The 17031-nt window shown below is 39.5% G+C and overlaps 1 protein-coding gene across 2 annotated transcripts in view; it reads right to left on the reverse strand.

Annotated features, from left to right (window-relative positions):
* The window catches only part of RAB3C (RAB3C, member RAS oncogene family), a 145324-nt gene extending 128626 nt beyond the window's left edge, over positions 1-16698 (reverse strand). Inside the window, exons 1-3 of one of the 2 annotated variants that reach the window (XM_027708590.1) lie at positions 16566-16698; positions 10659-10761; positions 7620-7847 (exon numbers count right to left, since the gene is read on the reverse strand). In XM_027708590.1, coding sequence (XP_027564391.1) covers positions 7620-7847 — 228 coding nt within the window. In that variant the 5' untranslated portion in view covers positions 10659-10761; positions 16566-16698. The remainder of the gene's footprint in view (positions 1-7619; positions 7848-10658; positions 10762-16565) is intronic. The other variant, XM_027708589.1, reaches the window with a different exon arrangement.
* Positions 16699-17031: the final 333 nt, after the last annotated feature.

The following is a 17031-nucleotide window of genomic DNA, read 5'->3' on the forward strand; positions in this document are numbered from 1 at the left end:
TTGCTAATACTGCTGGCTGCTTTATGCGTCGTTCCTTGTGTTTTTAAACGTATACAGAACATGCTAACGAAGGCAATGAATGATGTGTTTTTAACATTGTCAAAAGAAAACGGGGGAAGTGTGGAAAATATTGCAGAAACATGGTTATTAGAAAGAGGACATGAGAAAGATTCTATAGCTCTGGTCTCACGCTAAAGCAGAGAAACTATCAGAAGGTCACTGTGTTTGTGAAGCTGCATTGTCTGATGTGAAGCTGCATTGTCTAAGAAACTGCATACGTGACAGAAAGAATAAAACAACAGGATGGGAAAAGCAGAGAAAGTAGCTAAGTAGCAAATAAGTAACTATAGGCTTGAGAAAGAAGCAGCATTTGCGCAAATATGCCTTAGGTAATTAGAAGTCAATGATGAGCCTATGCTTGGAATATGTATGAGGCTAATTATTAACCTTTATAAGCACAAAGCTTACAGCAATAAAGTTGGATTAGTCATGATCAATACTGTGATCGTGTGATACTTTCCCGTCAACAGTTAATGGCCCATCAAGGCTGGAGTGGGGGGGGAGGAGTTTTTGGGATTTTGGTAGCTGGCCCAGGTTCACGGGGGGAGTTGCTGGCCACCCTCACACAGGACAGGTCAGTTTTGCTGGGTGCTCTCTCTCTGGAACGGAGACAGAGTCTGCGTGTGGGCATTTTTGGAGAAAAAGCCTGGAAGCCGGGCTTTTCTGGCTTCTAGTCCTGGTGAAGCCAGATCACTGGTCTCGGCTGGCTTTGCACACTGCCTCGTGACTCCAGCTGGAGCCTACTTTGTTTTCATCAGAGAGCTCTGTGCTCACTGAGGGAGAGAGGAGTCTTGAGACACCGTCATCTGGGAACAACAATGAGTTCTGTTGGGGGTGGACTGCTTTCCTTTCCCCTTTTCTTCCATTGGGGGAATGGAAGCTTCTCCCGCGACCTGAGACCACCCCCCAGACCCCCTCCCTGCGTGGTGACCTCCAGAGCCCAACAGCGCCCCCTGCAGGTCAACACAGAGAAGTGCAGGCTCTGCACCTCCGGTGACCCAACAGCGCCCCCTGCAGGCCATGATTAGAACTGTGCTAAAGGACAGAGAAGTATTCATTCAGACTTTTTTTGGTTTTTTTTTTTGTTTGAAGGGGACCTTTTGAGTACAGGACTATTGCCTAGTTTTTTTGTGTTCTGTTACTGTTCTTGCCAACATACATATATCTTTTAATAAAGGGTTGTTATTTCTTCTGTTTTTTCCACACTTCCTCGATTAAAGCCCCTTAATTTTGAATTCACAGTTGCTGAGAGAGAGGAGTTTGGTTTGTCTCATAACTCATCCTCTTTAGCAAACTTTCCAGTCTCTTCAAACTGAGACACCCAGGCTTGCTAGCGCCATGCCTAACAGTTCCTGGGCAGGGACCAGGGCTTAGCAAAGGACAGATTTGGATGTGTCCATTCTCTTTCAGAGACTGAAAGAGTTTAAACATATGAACAAAAGCTATTCCATGCCAGCTGGATTCAACGCCAAAGATAGTTTTGGTATGCTCAATTTACTAATATATCTGGATCCAAAGAAATCTCAAATCCCTGCAGTTTTCAGCATTGGAACAGGCTCTGCAGGGAAGTGGTCACAGCACCAAGCCTGTCTGAGTTCAAGAAGCATTTTGACAACACTCTCAGGCCCATGGTGTGATAATTGGGTTGTCCTGTGTAGGGCCAGGAGTTGGATTAGACAATCTTCATAGGTCCTTTCCAACTCAGCATATTTTCTGATTCTATGATTCTACATTACTGTAGATTATGCACTACTTTGTCTATTACAATATACACATTGGATTTTCACGCTGAGATGAGGAAATTTTATTTTCTATATTAGATATTTACTATCCTCATCTAAAATGGCTATGTATTCAAAGTAGCAGCTACACATTGTCACCAGCAGCTGAGAAAGAAATCGTGAAATACACTTTGCAGTGGCTGTCATACCAATTAAAACCACTTAGATGAGTCAGATGTATCAAAGTCAGGATCTGAAAATCCGGTGATGAAACATTTGCTACATTCCTTATTCATTGTCTCCACGTGCTACTCTTATTTCCACTTTTATTGCTTCAGTTTTCACCACCTTTCTGCTGAACCAGTGTATTCAGTGATTATTGCACTAATGCTTATAGCCAGTCATTGTTACAGGGTATTTCTGCAATATTTTACTGCCTTCACACCTGTAGCTTACTTGTAAAATAATTTTAGGATACCCCTCCAAACTTCAATATCAAGGCAATTTTCATGCAAACTGGTACTCCTACACACCCTTCTAACACACACACACACACACACACACACACACACACACTCTCTTATTTAGTTGTTAATGAAGTATTTTTACTGAAAAAGGGCTGCTAGCAAGCTTTTAGGGAAAAAAAAACCAGAGGTGTCTAACACCTATTGATTTTTTTTTTTTAACAGCTACTATAGTTTTAATTATTGAATGATAACACTGGATTTCCTCATTCAGCTTACAAAACCTAGTAGTGACTTAGTCCCTAAGCCCTATGATAATTTATAGAAAACTGTTGATGTGAAGGCAGCAACATTTTGGGTATCAAATGAAACTATCACACACACTTCTAAGAAGGATATGTTGACACAAGCAGGTCTTACCCTGCCTTCTCTAGGAGGATATATGTGTGATCGTTGCACCTAGTCCTTGAAGTCTAAAGCTAGTCCCAGGGAAAAGCCATCTAAGCAGCAAAAGGCAGTGCAGTGTCTTATTTGATATTTGCACCAAAGTGCTATAATCAGATATCACTGAGCGAATGCAGTTAGAGCATTTTTACATAATAAATAGATCACAGAGGGAAAATTTGATGCTTTATTCCTCAAATAAAATTTGTACCGAAGTCAGTTAAAAATCACTGAGAGTTATGATCAAGTAAATTTTAAACATGAGCTAAAGACACACTAAGGATACACTGCCAGTTAAATATGTTGACCTGTATTTGTAAATCTTATTCTTTTTTCTAGGAACCAGTGTCTGGACTTTATTTTTCCTTTTTTTTTCCTCCCTCTTCTATGCCTTATTTTGACATGGTAGCCAACAAATTCTACTGTTAAAATAAGTCTATATGTTCTCCATAAGCTGTTGCAGGTTGTTATTTCTATTATACCACTGACAGAGTTCACAAAGGTAATGTACACCTTTCTAGAATCACAGCTACAGGATATACTGAGCATAGGGATTAATACAGTTTGTTTTTATTTTCTGATTTGCATCTCTTCAAGCTTTTTATTAATTTTATTTAGTGTGCATTTTTGTCTGAATTAGTATTGACATTTTTTTAAAAATTCAACATAATGTGAAATCTAGCATTTTTAAAGTGAGAGAATCTTACAGCCTTCTAGTTCCATCCCTTTCCTTTAATATTACCAGCTCAAACCAAATGGAGGAAAAATATATTGCTTTCTATTATTTGACACTGTAAGCCCTTTAATGGACTTTTATCCTTTTATGCATGTATGTGCTGCATACAGACACAATTTCTTTAATTCTTTTTTTTTTTAGTTTCAACTGAGAAATCAACACCTTTTGATGTAAAACCACAATTTTTATGGATTGCTCTCCTCTAAAAGGTAAGAAACATGTTAATATTATGTCTTCCTAACATCCATACCAGGTTGTCGTATTTATAATATGCAATGAAACAAAATTTCAGAGCCTGCTCATGGTCCTATGACATGGTAATGTGCTATCATTAATGAATTTAGCACTTGAACTCCGAACCTCTCTCAAACCCAGTAATAAATATTGTGTGAAAGCAGGTGTTTGGCTCAGGAGGAAAACCAGCAAATGTTACAGTGCTTCCAGCAGGCTCTTTCTTACCACATGAATAGATGTAATAACAAGGACTAGACTGAGCCCCATCCTCTCTGACTTGAACAATGAAAGAAGACAATTCTTCTTTGAAATCTTATTCAAGAATAAGACACCATTCCCTCCAAGCAAGAAAAACCTCAAACAAACTAAAGACCTGCAGGGCATCCGAATATGAAAGACAGCACCGCCTTCAACCTCTTAACCCTTCCTAGTTCATCTGTGATAATCACACTGTGAATTTTATTAATAAGTAATGACTCTGCTTCCTTCAATGCCCATATTGACTTTTCAACAAACTTGCGTCCTTCCCTGCTAAGCATACGAAAATCTTATTCTCTGGAAATCATCAAGCTCCAACATACTCCCAGTTGAACACCAAGTATCATGCTGAAAGCACTATTAAACAGGAAGTTTAAATGCCTACCCTAGAGGAATGTGTACAAAATTGTAACAGGACAAATGTGCTCTACCTAGGGAATTTTAGTGGCTTAACAGCATTACTATTTACACTTTCTGCACTTTACTGCCAGGCAAGGACATCAGAGCAGCATCATTCCACATATTCCTTCACTTAAGTGCATGGTAAAGTAATTCAGTTCTGATCTTGTCATTCAGAACACATTTTAAAGTCGCACTTCCAGCTTCTTCTGACTATACAAAACTGTGAGATTTTTGATAATACTTTATTTCATTTATGCTGAATGTTATCACACGATGCCATCAAATTCTTTGCCACTGATTTTGAAGGAAGTGTTATAACCTCATGCATGTTCTACTCAGTATTAACATCAAATCACACTCAGTATGACTCGCTCAATTTTATATTTTATCTAATATAAACAGTCTTTAATATGTGCAGTTTGAAATTCAAATGGATATTGCAGGAGTATTCTTCATTTTAGAAAGATATCTGCATAACACAAGAAAAATAATAATATAACATAATATAGACACAAGTTACATATATAGATACTACATTTTAAGAACAATAAGCTGTTGATATAGCTTATGAGAAGGGGTAACAGTGCTCTACTTCAGATTTTGTGCACTAGAATAGCTTTCTGAGACTCTGCTTATTTACTGACTTTATTGAAGGTCCCAGAAGTGCAACAGTCAACCAATTTACTAGCAAGGTTAACTGCAAAGCAATGCTTCAATGCAAAATACTCCATCTAAACACCTATAGTGAGCTGTGCAATTTGAGTTGATTTGGCAATGACAAGACCTTTTAAGAACTGGCATTAAAAATTTAGTGGGGAAAAAAAACACCCTACCACAAAGAAAGATGCAATGCTGGCTAGGATAAAAATCTTTAGCATGAATGTACAATCTGAAGTCTTGTCTCTAATCCTACATCATGTGCCTACATCCTGGCATGTGACTCTTTACCTAAAGTTGAAGCAGGAAGGTCGCTTCTATGCTCTGTGCCTCTCTTTCCTCTTCTGTAAGGGACATGGAGTTGTTGGGTTTGTTTCACTCATTTTAGTTGCAGGTTTTTTCAGGCAAGGACTGTCAGAGCGTGTTTGGACTCTGAATGTTAATGTCATGCAAAGAACAACAAAATGCAGATTTTGCTAGATCTGGAAGTTCATTCCAGCTGGAAAGATTTCTACTGCTACATCCCCTCTATGCTGTGGATAGACCTGAACACATCTAGATCACTGGACAACTTTGAGCCAAGCACATATTTGTAGTCTGACGTGAAGAGACAAAAAATATGCTAATCACATTACTACAACATCATAAACTAGCATTGCTGCTTTTGCTAGGAGAGACATGAACAATAAAATCTATTCTAGTGGATACTTAGTGATTAAAATAAGAACTGTGTAAAGACTATAATATGAACACAATTTAATTGCTCCATTATTAAAAAGAAAGGCAATGTTGATGTGATCTCCAACATTACTACAACAAAACCAGCATGTTACTAAGTGAAAGCATGCATATGATATACAGTTACCTAGTATGTAGTGCTATTTCGCTAATGACAATAGCAATAACCTAAGCTTAAAAAGATTGAGAAGCAAAACATGTATGTTCCTAGAGGGCACAAATTGATATATCAAGGGCTGAAGCCTATCTAAAAAAACCTGAATGAGATAGACCCTAGGAAGCTCTGGAAAATTCTCCTTTGTGCCATATTAAAAAGATACTCAATTTATCTGCTGTTCAAATAATGTTCAAATAACTGCTCAGATTTGATCTAAGGTTTTCTGAGATTTAATGACTGCCCATCATTAAATGAATTTTAAATTACTTGTATTCATGAACCAAAAAAACCTCAACTGTTACGAATATCTCACCAAGGAAACACTGCTCAAAATCTTCAAGCACCCCAGGAAGATAGCGAAGACCTGAAGCGTTAACTCCAGGTCTCACATTATTAAATGTCCTGCTATTCCTCCCTCTCCTTTTAGTGAGTTACACCCAAGAACTAGCAGATGTAAGCATCAACAAATCTGTCATATATCCAGCCAAATCCAGGGGTGCATCAGGCGCAGCATCATTGGCAAGACGAGGGGATTGTCCTGCTCTGCTCTACACTGGTGTAGTTTTGTGTGTAGTTTTGGATGCCTCCTCAGAATATTGTGTGTAGGTTTGGATGCCTCCATATAAGAAGGTCATCAAGCTATTAGAGAGCTTCCAAAGCAGGGCCATGGATATGTTGAAGGGCTTTGAGGGGAAGCCATATGAGGAGTGGCTGAGGGCACTTGGTGTGTTCAGCCTGGAGAAGAGGAGACTGAGGGGAAACCTCATTGCAGCCTACAACTTCCTCATGAAGGGAAGTGGAGGGGCAGGCACTGCCTCTCCTCTGTGGTGACCAGTGACAGGACCTGAGGGAATGGCCTGAAGCTGAGTCGGTTGGGTTAGGTTGGATATTAGGAAAAGGTTCTTTACCCTGAAGGTGGTTGAGCGTTGGGACAGGCTCCCCAGGGAAGTGGTCACAGCACCTAACCCGTCTGAGTGCAAGAAATGTTTGGATAACGTGCTCTGGCACAAAGTGTGATTCTTGGGGCTGTCCTGTGCAGGGCCAGGTGAGGCGTTCAATGATCCTTGTGGGTCTTATCCAACTCAGAATATTCTATTATTATATGAAATAAGTTTTGGATATCATTTCGTTTCATCTATTCCCTGGCATCACACTTTTCTACATTAGGCATCATTCTATCATCTCTAGGGTGTAGGCAAGGAATGAGGGGTTTTGTATGCCTTAGCAACACTATACCTTTGCAGTATTCCTCAGCAGAAGAAGGATGTTGCTTCAGGTGATCAGGATGACAAACGTAAGTAACAGAGTAAAAAGTTATACCTTCTGTTATGCATTCACTATAGCTTCTACATGAATTCATAATTTGTTATGGGAACACACCAGACCCTAAAACTGATATTTCAAGGTACTTTGATACAACGTTTATAACTTTCAATAGCCTATATATTGCAAAGCTGTTTATATCTCACTGCACAGACATCAATATGTGTTAACCTGTATTATTTCCTAAAGGAATTTAATTCAGAATATATAATCACTGTACTTCAATACCTTAAAAATACTGTCTGCATTCTATTATTCAAGACAGAAAAATTACACAGGAAATAATTAAATGCTTTTTCATTACTGTGTGCTCTCTCTCTCTATCAATATAAGGGTTATGACATTCAATCTAAACCTGCAGTGGTGTAAATGCTATCAAACTGCTACAGTTTGCTTAATTCACAGAATTATTATTTTTAGCTTACCCAAATCTGGAGCTTAATTCTTTTTTCATTTTTGAAAACTGTTTTTACTTTGAAATCGATCCCAACCGTGCTTACAAATGCAGACGTAAAGGAATCATCAGCATATCGAAACAAAAATGAGGTTTTCCCAACACTGCTGCTGCCGATAATAAGCAGTTTGAACATGTAATCAAAGTTCTGGTCAGATGTATCTTTCTGGCCATATTTGGAATCTTGAACGGATGACATCTGTAATTCAAAATAAAAAGAAATAGTTTATGGTTTCTTGTATCATACAAAACTCAAAACATTTAGATTTTATTGGAGTTTTTCATACCATGTATCAATGAAGTTCAAGAAGAACACCTACTTGAAATATTACTAATGTGTACTTCTTCTTGAAGTTCACAGAGATCTAACTCTTTTTTTATGATTAATTTATCTAGTAATAGTTCTGGTAACAAAAGAGGATGTAAGCATCACTGGTGACTAGTACCAAAACAAAAAGCAATAACACTAAAAATCCAGGGCAGTTTCTGAGTACACAACTAAGAAGATCTGACTTCAGAAAATGTGATGAATGAAAGTGACTGCCAGAATATAGATGAAGATACTTCACTTGTACAAGAAAGATATAAGACATCAGTGCTGCTTTATGACATAGTAGGTGTATTTCCAAGTAAAAGCTGAGTAAGTTTTACACTTAATAAAATTCTTGAACCATTTATTTTACTGTAAATATGTTTGTCTTTTGCCATGCCTATAAACTCACTCAAAGCATTTTGCCTTCACCAGATTTTAATTATTATACGATTAAACAGTGAGTTGAGTATATACCCCTAAAATAAGGTCTTGATTTTTTTCTAGTACTAGTATATTCTATAGTTTTTTGAATTTCCAGTGTTAATGCAACATCATCATAAGTGGCAGTTACGTGCAGGGACACCTCACATGGTTTCTAAAAAAAAAATCTCAAGTATTTTGAGAGCCTGGGGCAGACCTTAAGTTTTTTGAATGTGATTATTCTCAGGGCAACACTTTTGCATACTGATTTGAGACAGGACAGATACCATATCCGAACAAAAAGGTTTACAGAAAAGCAGGTCATGTAAAAGCTTTCTAAATCAGGCATCTGAGAGTGCATTTGGGCAATCAGAAAGGACAGCCGGAACCAGAGTGAGGGCTGTACACTGATCCACCTTCTTAGCAGAATTTTAATTAGCACATAAATTTTCTGAGCTAACTGCTGTTTCATAGCACAGAATGCCAGTATGCCAGCTTCTTTGGGCTACTGAAGAGGCTTATAGGAGTGGGGACAAAAAGTCCCAAAGAAGACCATGGAAGTAGGAAGCTTTTAAAAGAAAATTTAGTGTAAGATATATATTTAATATATAATATAGTAGTGACCATTTGATTTCAGAATTTGATTTCAGAATTACCTTCTTCATTAAATGTAGCCTTGGGAACCTACATGCTTGCAACCTGAGTATTTACATTGGCCTTGAAATTTAATCACTTCTTCCACAGGCATGCAACAAAGAAGCTGTAGTTCAAAACCCTAAACATTACCAAACATACACATTACTAATCTTTCAGCTTTCTGATTTCTATAGGAAAGACAAAAACCTTCCCTACTCTCCCTTACTGTATAACTATTTGGGGATATTTTGCTTAGAACATGAGAAAAAGAAAATCAAATGCTGTCTATACCAGTCTAATCACAACTGGCTATAAAGCAGTAAAGGCCATGCTAATGTTGTGTACGATTTGCAACGGTAAGTCAACGAAGTCCATCAGACTGCAAAAGACTGCAGTGGCTGCAGATGCCAGTGTGTAACCTGTGCCCTTGCCCCAGCAGTCTCTTTCATCACCCTTCTGGCTTCTCTCTGCTATGCAGCAGCTGAAGTCAGTAGTCACCACTTGTTGCAAGAAGGAGCATCATATTCTTTTTTGATTTTATCTCCTAAGAAGACTTCCATGTAGCTTCTTCAGCTTGCTTAAGATTTACAAAAAGAGGTCTTATCTTTCATTCCATTTGCTGCCCTCAGTCCTATGTGGCTTACAATTCATCCACACTTACTTTAATGCCTAACACTTCAGAAACAGTATAATTCAGTGAGCAGAGAAATCAGGAGACCTGGAATCTAATAATAGCCCTCCTAAACCTTGTACATTGTGTAGCCTTCCTGAATAAGAATGTGTTTCCCATGGGTAGTTTTAAACATAGACTTCACCCACAGAGAAATTTCAGTGCTCCTCTAAAATAATGTGGTTATGTGCACTATCCATGCAATAGTTTGATTAAAATTTCTTTTAAAAAAAGGTATAGGAAAGGACTAATTTCTCCAAGAGGATTAGTGAGGTATTGTTAGTAATTCAAACCGTTTGGAGAGACTAATTTTAGCCTAGAGAGCCAGTCTTCCTAGACTACTGATAATGATCCTTTCTTGTGTCCAAAACCCAAATGAGTTTTAGAAAAGTACTAGTGCCTACACTCCCCGAATCTTTGTTCGCGAAGCCTAGCCATGAAGTGCCTACACTAGTGTGAAGACACAATAAACTCAGCACAGGTGCTAAGGTTTTGCCATTACTTCCAAAACTCACTCATTTTGTAGTAAGCAAAGAGACAGATTCTTCCAAGCACAATTTACATTAGGCTCCTGTTCTAAATGATACTCTAGAGGAATCTCTATTTTTCTGCTGTAAGGGAAATCTACACACGTGATCCTCTCCAGCCTTGTGAATAAGCCTGAAGTACTTCTCCTTCTTAAATGCAAGCTGCTGACTTAAAGTAAATATGGAATGCACTGTAGTCCACTTCCTTATGTATTAATATGTCAGTTCATTCCTAACAGTACTTGTCCCTACTGTTGGAGGCATTTGTAAAAGAAATGTGAAGAAGCTAGTGCTGATGATATGTTCTCCTTTGGACACAATGCTGGAAACAACCACTAGGAAAGCCCTGTTCTGACCTCTAATTAAACATTACATACATAGATGAGAACCAAATAAACCTCTCTAATATTATGATATTCTGTTTCCATAAAGCAAAACTCTTGCCTTTATTTTGACAAAGTTCTTTTCTCAAATATTAAATGGATATATTAAACAAGCATCACTTCCAACAAAACACATTGAGTTCTCTCTTCAGTACAATTTGGCCCTTATTAGTAAAATCGAAGAGAAAATTCATAAGGTTATTTTCATTAGCAAATTGCAAACTTGGTTGTTTGGTTTGTTTTGGGTTTTTTTGTAGAATGAGTCCCTATTCATATCCCTACATGCATCAGGGTGTTAGCACCAAAGGCAGTCTCAAGCCATCTCCTAGAGGACTTAGGACAGCCTTGAGAGCCCACTGGGAAATCTAATCTCAAGACAACTAACAGAAAACCTATAGTCAAGAAGTCTCACATGCCTGTTCGTTATCAAAGCTGGAAGGAGCTATGTTGCCAGCTTGAATATGGTACAAGGACAAAAAAGGATGGCTTTGTGCGTTTCCCTGCTTACAGCACATCTCTAAATTCCTTAAACGAGTATTATTTATGGACTTAGGCAAGTTTAATCATTAAGCAGAGTTTTCTATATCAGATCCAGATACTTTTCAAGTCTCATGTTCAGCTGTTTCCTTGATCCCAAAAGAACAGGTGAAAACACAGCAGGGTTGAGAACAAATGTCTGAAAAACTGTGTGTTTACCTGCCACCTTCATAATAATAACAAATCATTTGGTTCTTTTATTCTTTATGCCTTCAAGGACCTCATTCTTTGATAGAATTTGAACAGCTTTTCAGCAGAGCAGCATGCTATGACCTCCTTGGCCTGTACATGACTTCAGTTTGGACTTTTATGCGCACCCCACTCTGGATGCTTAACACAGGATGAATTGCCCATGGAAAATATGACGCAAAAGGCAAGAAAACCTGAGACTGAAAATACTGAAATTCATTCCTATATGCCTTTCACAAATATACTGTTTTCTTTTAACAACTCTAATAACAGGCATGTCTTAAAGGAAAAGATCAATAGTAAGCCCAGGGAAAATGCCTTGTTTCTATCTACAGTAAGGATAGACAGACACTGACTAGCTAATTTACAGTTGTTTCAAAGAGCAAGACCGCTTTTCTATAAACAGTATTGTTACAACCCACCCCTGAAGGAGGGGTAACTGAGGTTCTTTTTAACAGATCCTTTGAATCGGATTAAAGTGAAATGACACTGACCAGACACAAATGGCAGGTTTATTTTAGAACAATTTGGTCGCAATGGAAAGAGCAACAGTCCTTTTCTAGATACAGGGTAGAAATATATACATTTCTATCTTTCTAAAAAGAAACTGACTTTAGTTGATATTTTAATAAAAACAGAGTTCCCTGTACATGTAGCCTTTTGCAAGGTGATCTTTCTGCCTTTGTCAAATATGATTAGTCAAACATAACAAATGGATATTGAAACAATGGAATACGATGGAAAAATACAATGACTGTAATTCACCAAACTGTACACAGGATGTGCAAGTGAGTGACACTGCACATTAGTTGTCTTTCATGTGTAGATCAAATTACATCATTAAAGTAGTTAAAATGTTATCACAATGCTCTTTTATATATATATACACATATATATATATGTACATTGTGGCAATATAACCCAGTCATGAAGAAATTAATTATTTTCTAGGTAAAATATCAGACTAATAATATAGACATTGGATTTTATTCTTAACTCTTTCAGAGGCATCCTATGACTTTTGTTTTCTTCTTTCCTACACCTTGGTCAAGTTGCTTAACCTCCTGTGCTTTTGGTGGGATCTCAACGAATACATCAGTATCCACAGATGCAGACCACAGCTAATTCTCACAAATCCTTATCATCTATTTTTTAACTGACCAATTAATAAGGCTTAACAGAGTTCAGTAGACAACACCGGCCACTTATTTGGAATTTACTGATTGCCAGCCATCTGCAGAGCACAGCTTGTAAACTAATGAACTTGGCAGCATCAGGAGAAGCTTATCTGCTTCAAGGTATTATGAGGTTAGAGTCATGTATATCTGTAAACATATCACGATCTAACTACAGTCTGAAACGTAGTTAGAAAGGCAAAGTTTTTTTTAAACAGCACACTGAAATGCCAAGTTGGGAAATATCAAAAAGATACTGAAAGGTGAGGTCTAAAACACTTCAAAGAAGCTCTATTTGCTTCATATCAACAGAACTATCATGACTGTGGCCACACTGGTAGCAGCTGCCCAGGACAGTAGAATTTAGGGTAACTAAAAAACAGTTCTGGAAATTTACTTTCTCCATGGAAAGGGTAGCTTAAGAAACATATTTCTAGTTACCAGTCTAGATAGTACATTAAAATCTCTTTCTCCAAATAGTGGCAAAACCAGAGATACAGTCCTAAACAGGTTAATCTAACACAGGCCGTTAAGGGGCCACCAAAATAGTGCAGCTCTGACAAGAAAAAATAAAAGCTGTGTCAGCCCAGGTACTCCGGGAGAAATTAATTTGGATTTACCAGGGGGTATGAAAGAGAATGAAGACGAGATGGCTAAAGGCTTCTGCCATTTGTTCTGGTTAGTACAGCACTCAGAGGCATGAGACTAGGAAAGACTGGGTAACTCCTCATTTGCCAGAGCAGTTGCATCAGACCAAGAGACAAAGTGAAATACTAATGCCACTGTCTAGGGCCCTGTTGAGACAGCATTAGTGACAATTCTGGTCAAGTGTGTTTATGAAACCTGTGTTCAAAGAGGAAAATACACAGAAAGGTTATTAAGAAGATTACAAGAAGGAAGAGCTTATCTTATGACAAAAAAATAAAAATTAAAAAAAAATCAAAATCAAATGAAACAAAAGGCGCAAAAAACAGTAAGCAAAACATGAGCTTGTTTTGCTTGATAGTAATCTGGCCATCATGCAATGAGAACTATTTAGACTAATATAAACTGGAGCAGACACTGGATATTAACAAGTGAGTATAAACTAGCCCTGAGTGCCTCTGTGCTGGATATTAGTAAGTATCTAACCAGCATGGGAGTGAGTTTCTACAGTACGCTTCCAAAAGCAGGTAATGACAGAAAGGGGACTACAAACTCCAGATGCAGTTTAATCAGTTAACAAAAAGGTGCATATAAGTTTCTCTGTGAAGTCAGTGGCTTGGCAGGCTCTTGTACTCCAGTGCTTCTATTTTGAATTGAGACTGACATATCTAATAATTTTGCTGAGTGATGGGAGCTGAATTGCCATGCAAACTCCTACATCTAATAGATTTGACTGGGCTTTTCTCATCATAATTTTATAATACTTCTTCAATATCTGTAAGCAGCCTTTTTGCTTGCTATTGCCCTTCTCCATTGTGTTTGCATGTGTCTGTTATAAATCTATCTTGTCTGGACATAACCACTGCCAGTGACAACAGGACATGAAAAGCTAAGGAAAAAAAATACCTGATGTCCTGGCAAGCGAGAGTGTCTCCAGAGATCTAGCATTTTCTACAAACTGCCACCATTAATGTCCATATGCACTAATAAACACTAAGAACATGTTATCCAAACTACAGTTCTTTTTGTATTTTGGCAAAGTGCAGGTATGTGGGAAATCTGCATGCTACAATCAGATAAGGAGTGAAACTAGAAGTGAGTGAATGGGTGTATGAATCACTGAGAATTTCCCACTGAACCTTCACCTTTGAAAGTACCATGAAACCCTTAGGGAAGCTACTGAGAGATACATAGACATTTCAAGTACTTCAGACGAACTCTTGGAAGAATATGCAGAAACCATACAGAATTCAATCTTTCACAGAAAAGAGAACTCATTAATTTTGACTTCTGAACTTAAGACTTCTCCACAGCCATAAGCACTACTAAGACTGATATCTGTTCTTAAAACATGGCTAGAAAAATGAAAAGTAGTCACAAACTGTGACCCAGATCCAGTTACATGCAGCAGATGACAACAGCAAACTTTCACACCAGGCCACTCTTTTCTGGAAGGACTGCCTTTGTGCTAATTGTTGGCCCTTCCTGTCTTCAGAGAAATGGCATGAGCTTGCAATTGAAAGAAAGAATTCACAAATATAGGACAAGTGCTCATTCTGGTTTTTTTCATCCTGCTAAAATGTTTTAACATTTTAGATTTCTTTTAAATTATTGCTTGGTATGGAAATGGAAAAAAATGCTTACACTCTCCTCTAAGTTGTTTTTGTCATGATCAAAAGACATATACTTGATCACTTTTTCTTTTGCTCTACAATTCAGAGATGATAGCTCTGCAACAGACTGTTCCATACATCTGTTGTGTGCAAAGAAGCAACTACATTTGTTTCATGCAATAGGAAATCACATACCTAAAAGAGATAAATCAAACAATTAGTTCAGCCAGTCTAAGCCACATTTGAAAAAGGTTCAACTATATTAGCCTAATGCTGGAAAACAAGATTCTTAAGAAGAAGAATCTACAAAAGAAAATTGTCTTACTGGAATCTTTTATAGGAATAATATTTGAGTATGAAGGGAATAGTGTAAGTAGTAGAAAGAAAATAAAACCCTCAAAATCACAACTGAAAATCAAACTCTCTCTGCCAGACTGCATTTTCACATTCTGGAAAAATCCAGATGCATACAATTGTAGTTGTGGATTAAATACGACACTGATTTACCATGTCAGCAATCTTGAAAAAACAGAATTTACAGGGGAGTTTATAGCATTCTGCTGTCTCTTTTTATACTGAGGCTGTGTTTTCTACTGACTTTTACTCAATAATTCCACTTGTTCTGACAATCTGTGAAAAAACCAAGAAACCATTCTTTGATTGTCAGGTACAGTTTTTTTTGGTGGTTTTTTTTTTTTAATATCTGGACTCTCCTTTCCATAGATTCTGTTTTAATGTTGCACCACCATTTTGTTTCCACAACTATATAAGAACTTCAGTGAATTCAACAACCTGTCAAAAATGTCAGATACAGTAGAGACCAATCTACAGTTGTCACCCTTTAGTAGAAAAATTTCCATTTAATGAAACGCTCTCCAAAACTAATACATAGTAAACATGACTTCAGTAGCTCAATAAACATGTGTGAATAAATGGAAAATACCACATAAACAGTTCTGACATATGCGTGTAGCATGCAAAAGGATGCAGATCTTCCCTGTAGACTGAAATTTTATTACTGTCAGAGTAGATATCCAGCATGAAAAACATTAGCTAACAGGGCTGCAGTTCATCACCTAAATCACAGCAGACTGCAAAAGTGCTCTTTGTACTTGATTGCAAAGTGATGGTTACCAATCCACTTTTCTACTAAAAAACAGTCATGTGTTCGAATGTATAGTCTAGGGGCTCCAGAGCTTCTGCATATGATTACAAACTAGGTCCTAATTCATAACTGAAGTACAGTTCACCAGTATTAACTGCTTCGAGTAAACAACCTAGAAACTGCTAAAAACTGCGCAATGTAACTTGTATCTGTACAGCACCTTCTACTCCAGTGCTATGGGGCATTATATCTTTTCCATACATTAAAAAACTGCTGAAAAGGGGCCACCTCTTTGCTACCCCCTGCTCTAGCCAAGAGCCACCTCTGCCCGATGCAGATGGATAACTAACTCCTCCTCGAATAAACAGATGGAGGGGTCGTGACAACTTCCCAGTAGGGCCTCGATACACCTAATCACCCAACAACTGACACCCAGTCACTCCCAGGACAGCTGCGAGCCCAATGTGCCTCGAAACCCGCCCGCGGCCAGGGCGGCGGGGTGGTGGCCACCGCAGGGCTGTGACGCCTGGAGACCCGCCGCCCCCCTGCGCCGCGGCGGGCAGACCCCTCATGGGGACACGGCCCCTCGCACAGATCGCGGGCCCCTGCACGCCAGGGGTGTGTCCTCGTCCTCTCCTCCCGGCAGAAGAGGCGCCTGTCCCGTCCCGCCGCTCCCCTCGCTCGGCTCCGGCCGGGGCACCAACCTGCATGGGCGCCTCGTGCCTCATCGCCGGGCGCGGCCCCGCCGCCCGCCCGCCGCCACTCGCATCCGCACACCGACAGCCGCCGCCGCCGCCCGTCCGGGCTCTGCCGGCAAACCCGCATCGCGATCAGCACCGGAGCTGTCCCCGCTGCGCCCCCGGCCCGCCCCGCCCTCCGTCCCTCGCGTCCCCGGGAGTCGTAGTCCCCCTGCCTGGCTCCGCCACTGCCAGGGCGGGCAGGCGGAACTACAGCTCCCGGGGTGCTTAGCGCCCGGCCAGGGGGCGGGCGGGGCGGCGGGGCGCGCGTGGCTCTTTGCGAGCTGGTCTGGGGCTGGGGAACGGGCGTCGCGCTGTGCCCGTGCTACGGCGGAGAGCGTAGAAGCAGCTGGTGGAGCTGGTCCCGCTGCCCTTCCGGCCCGACTGCTGCCGCCGGAGCAGCGCTGGCGGAGGCACTCGGGGGCTGCCGGAG

Source organism: Neopelma chrysocephalum, unplaced genomic scaffold, assembly GCF_003984885.1.
Source record: "Neopelma chrysocephalum unplaced genomic scaffold, ASM398488v2 Primary Assembly neopelma1_96365, whole genome shotgun sequence".
Lineage (NCBI taxonomy): Eukaryota > Metazoa > Chordata > Aves > Passeriformes > Pipridae > Neopelma > Neopelma chrysocephalum.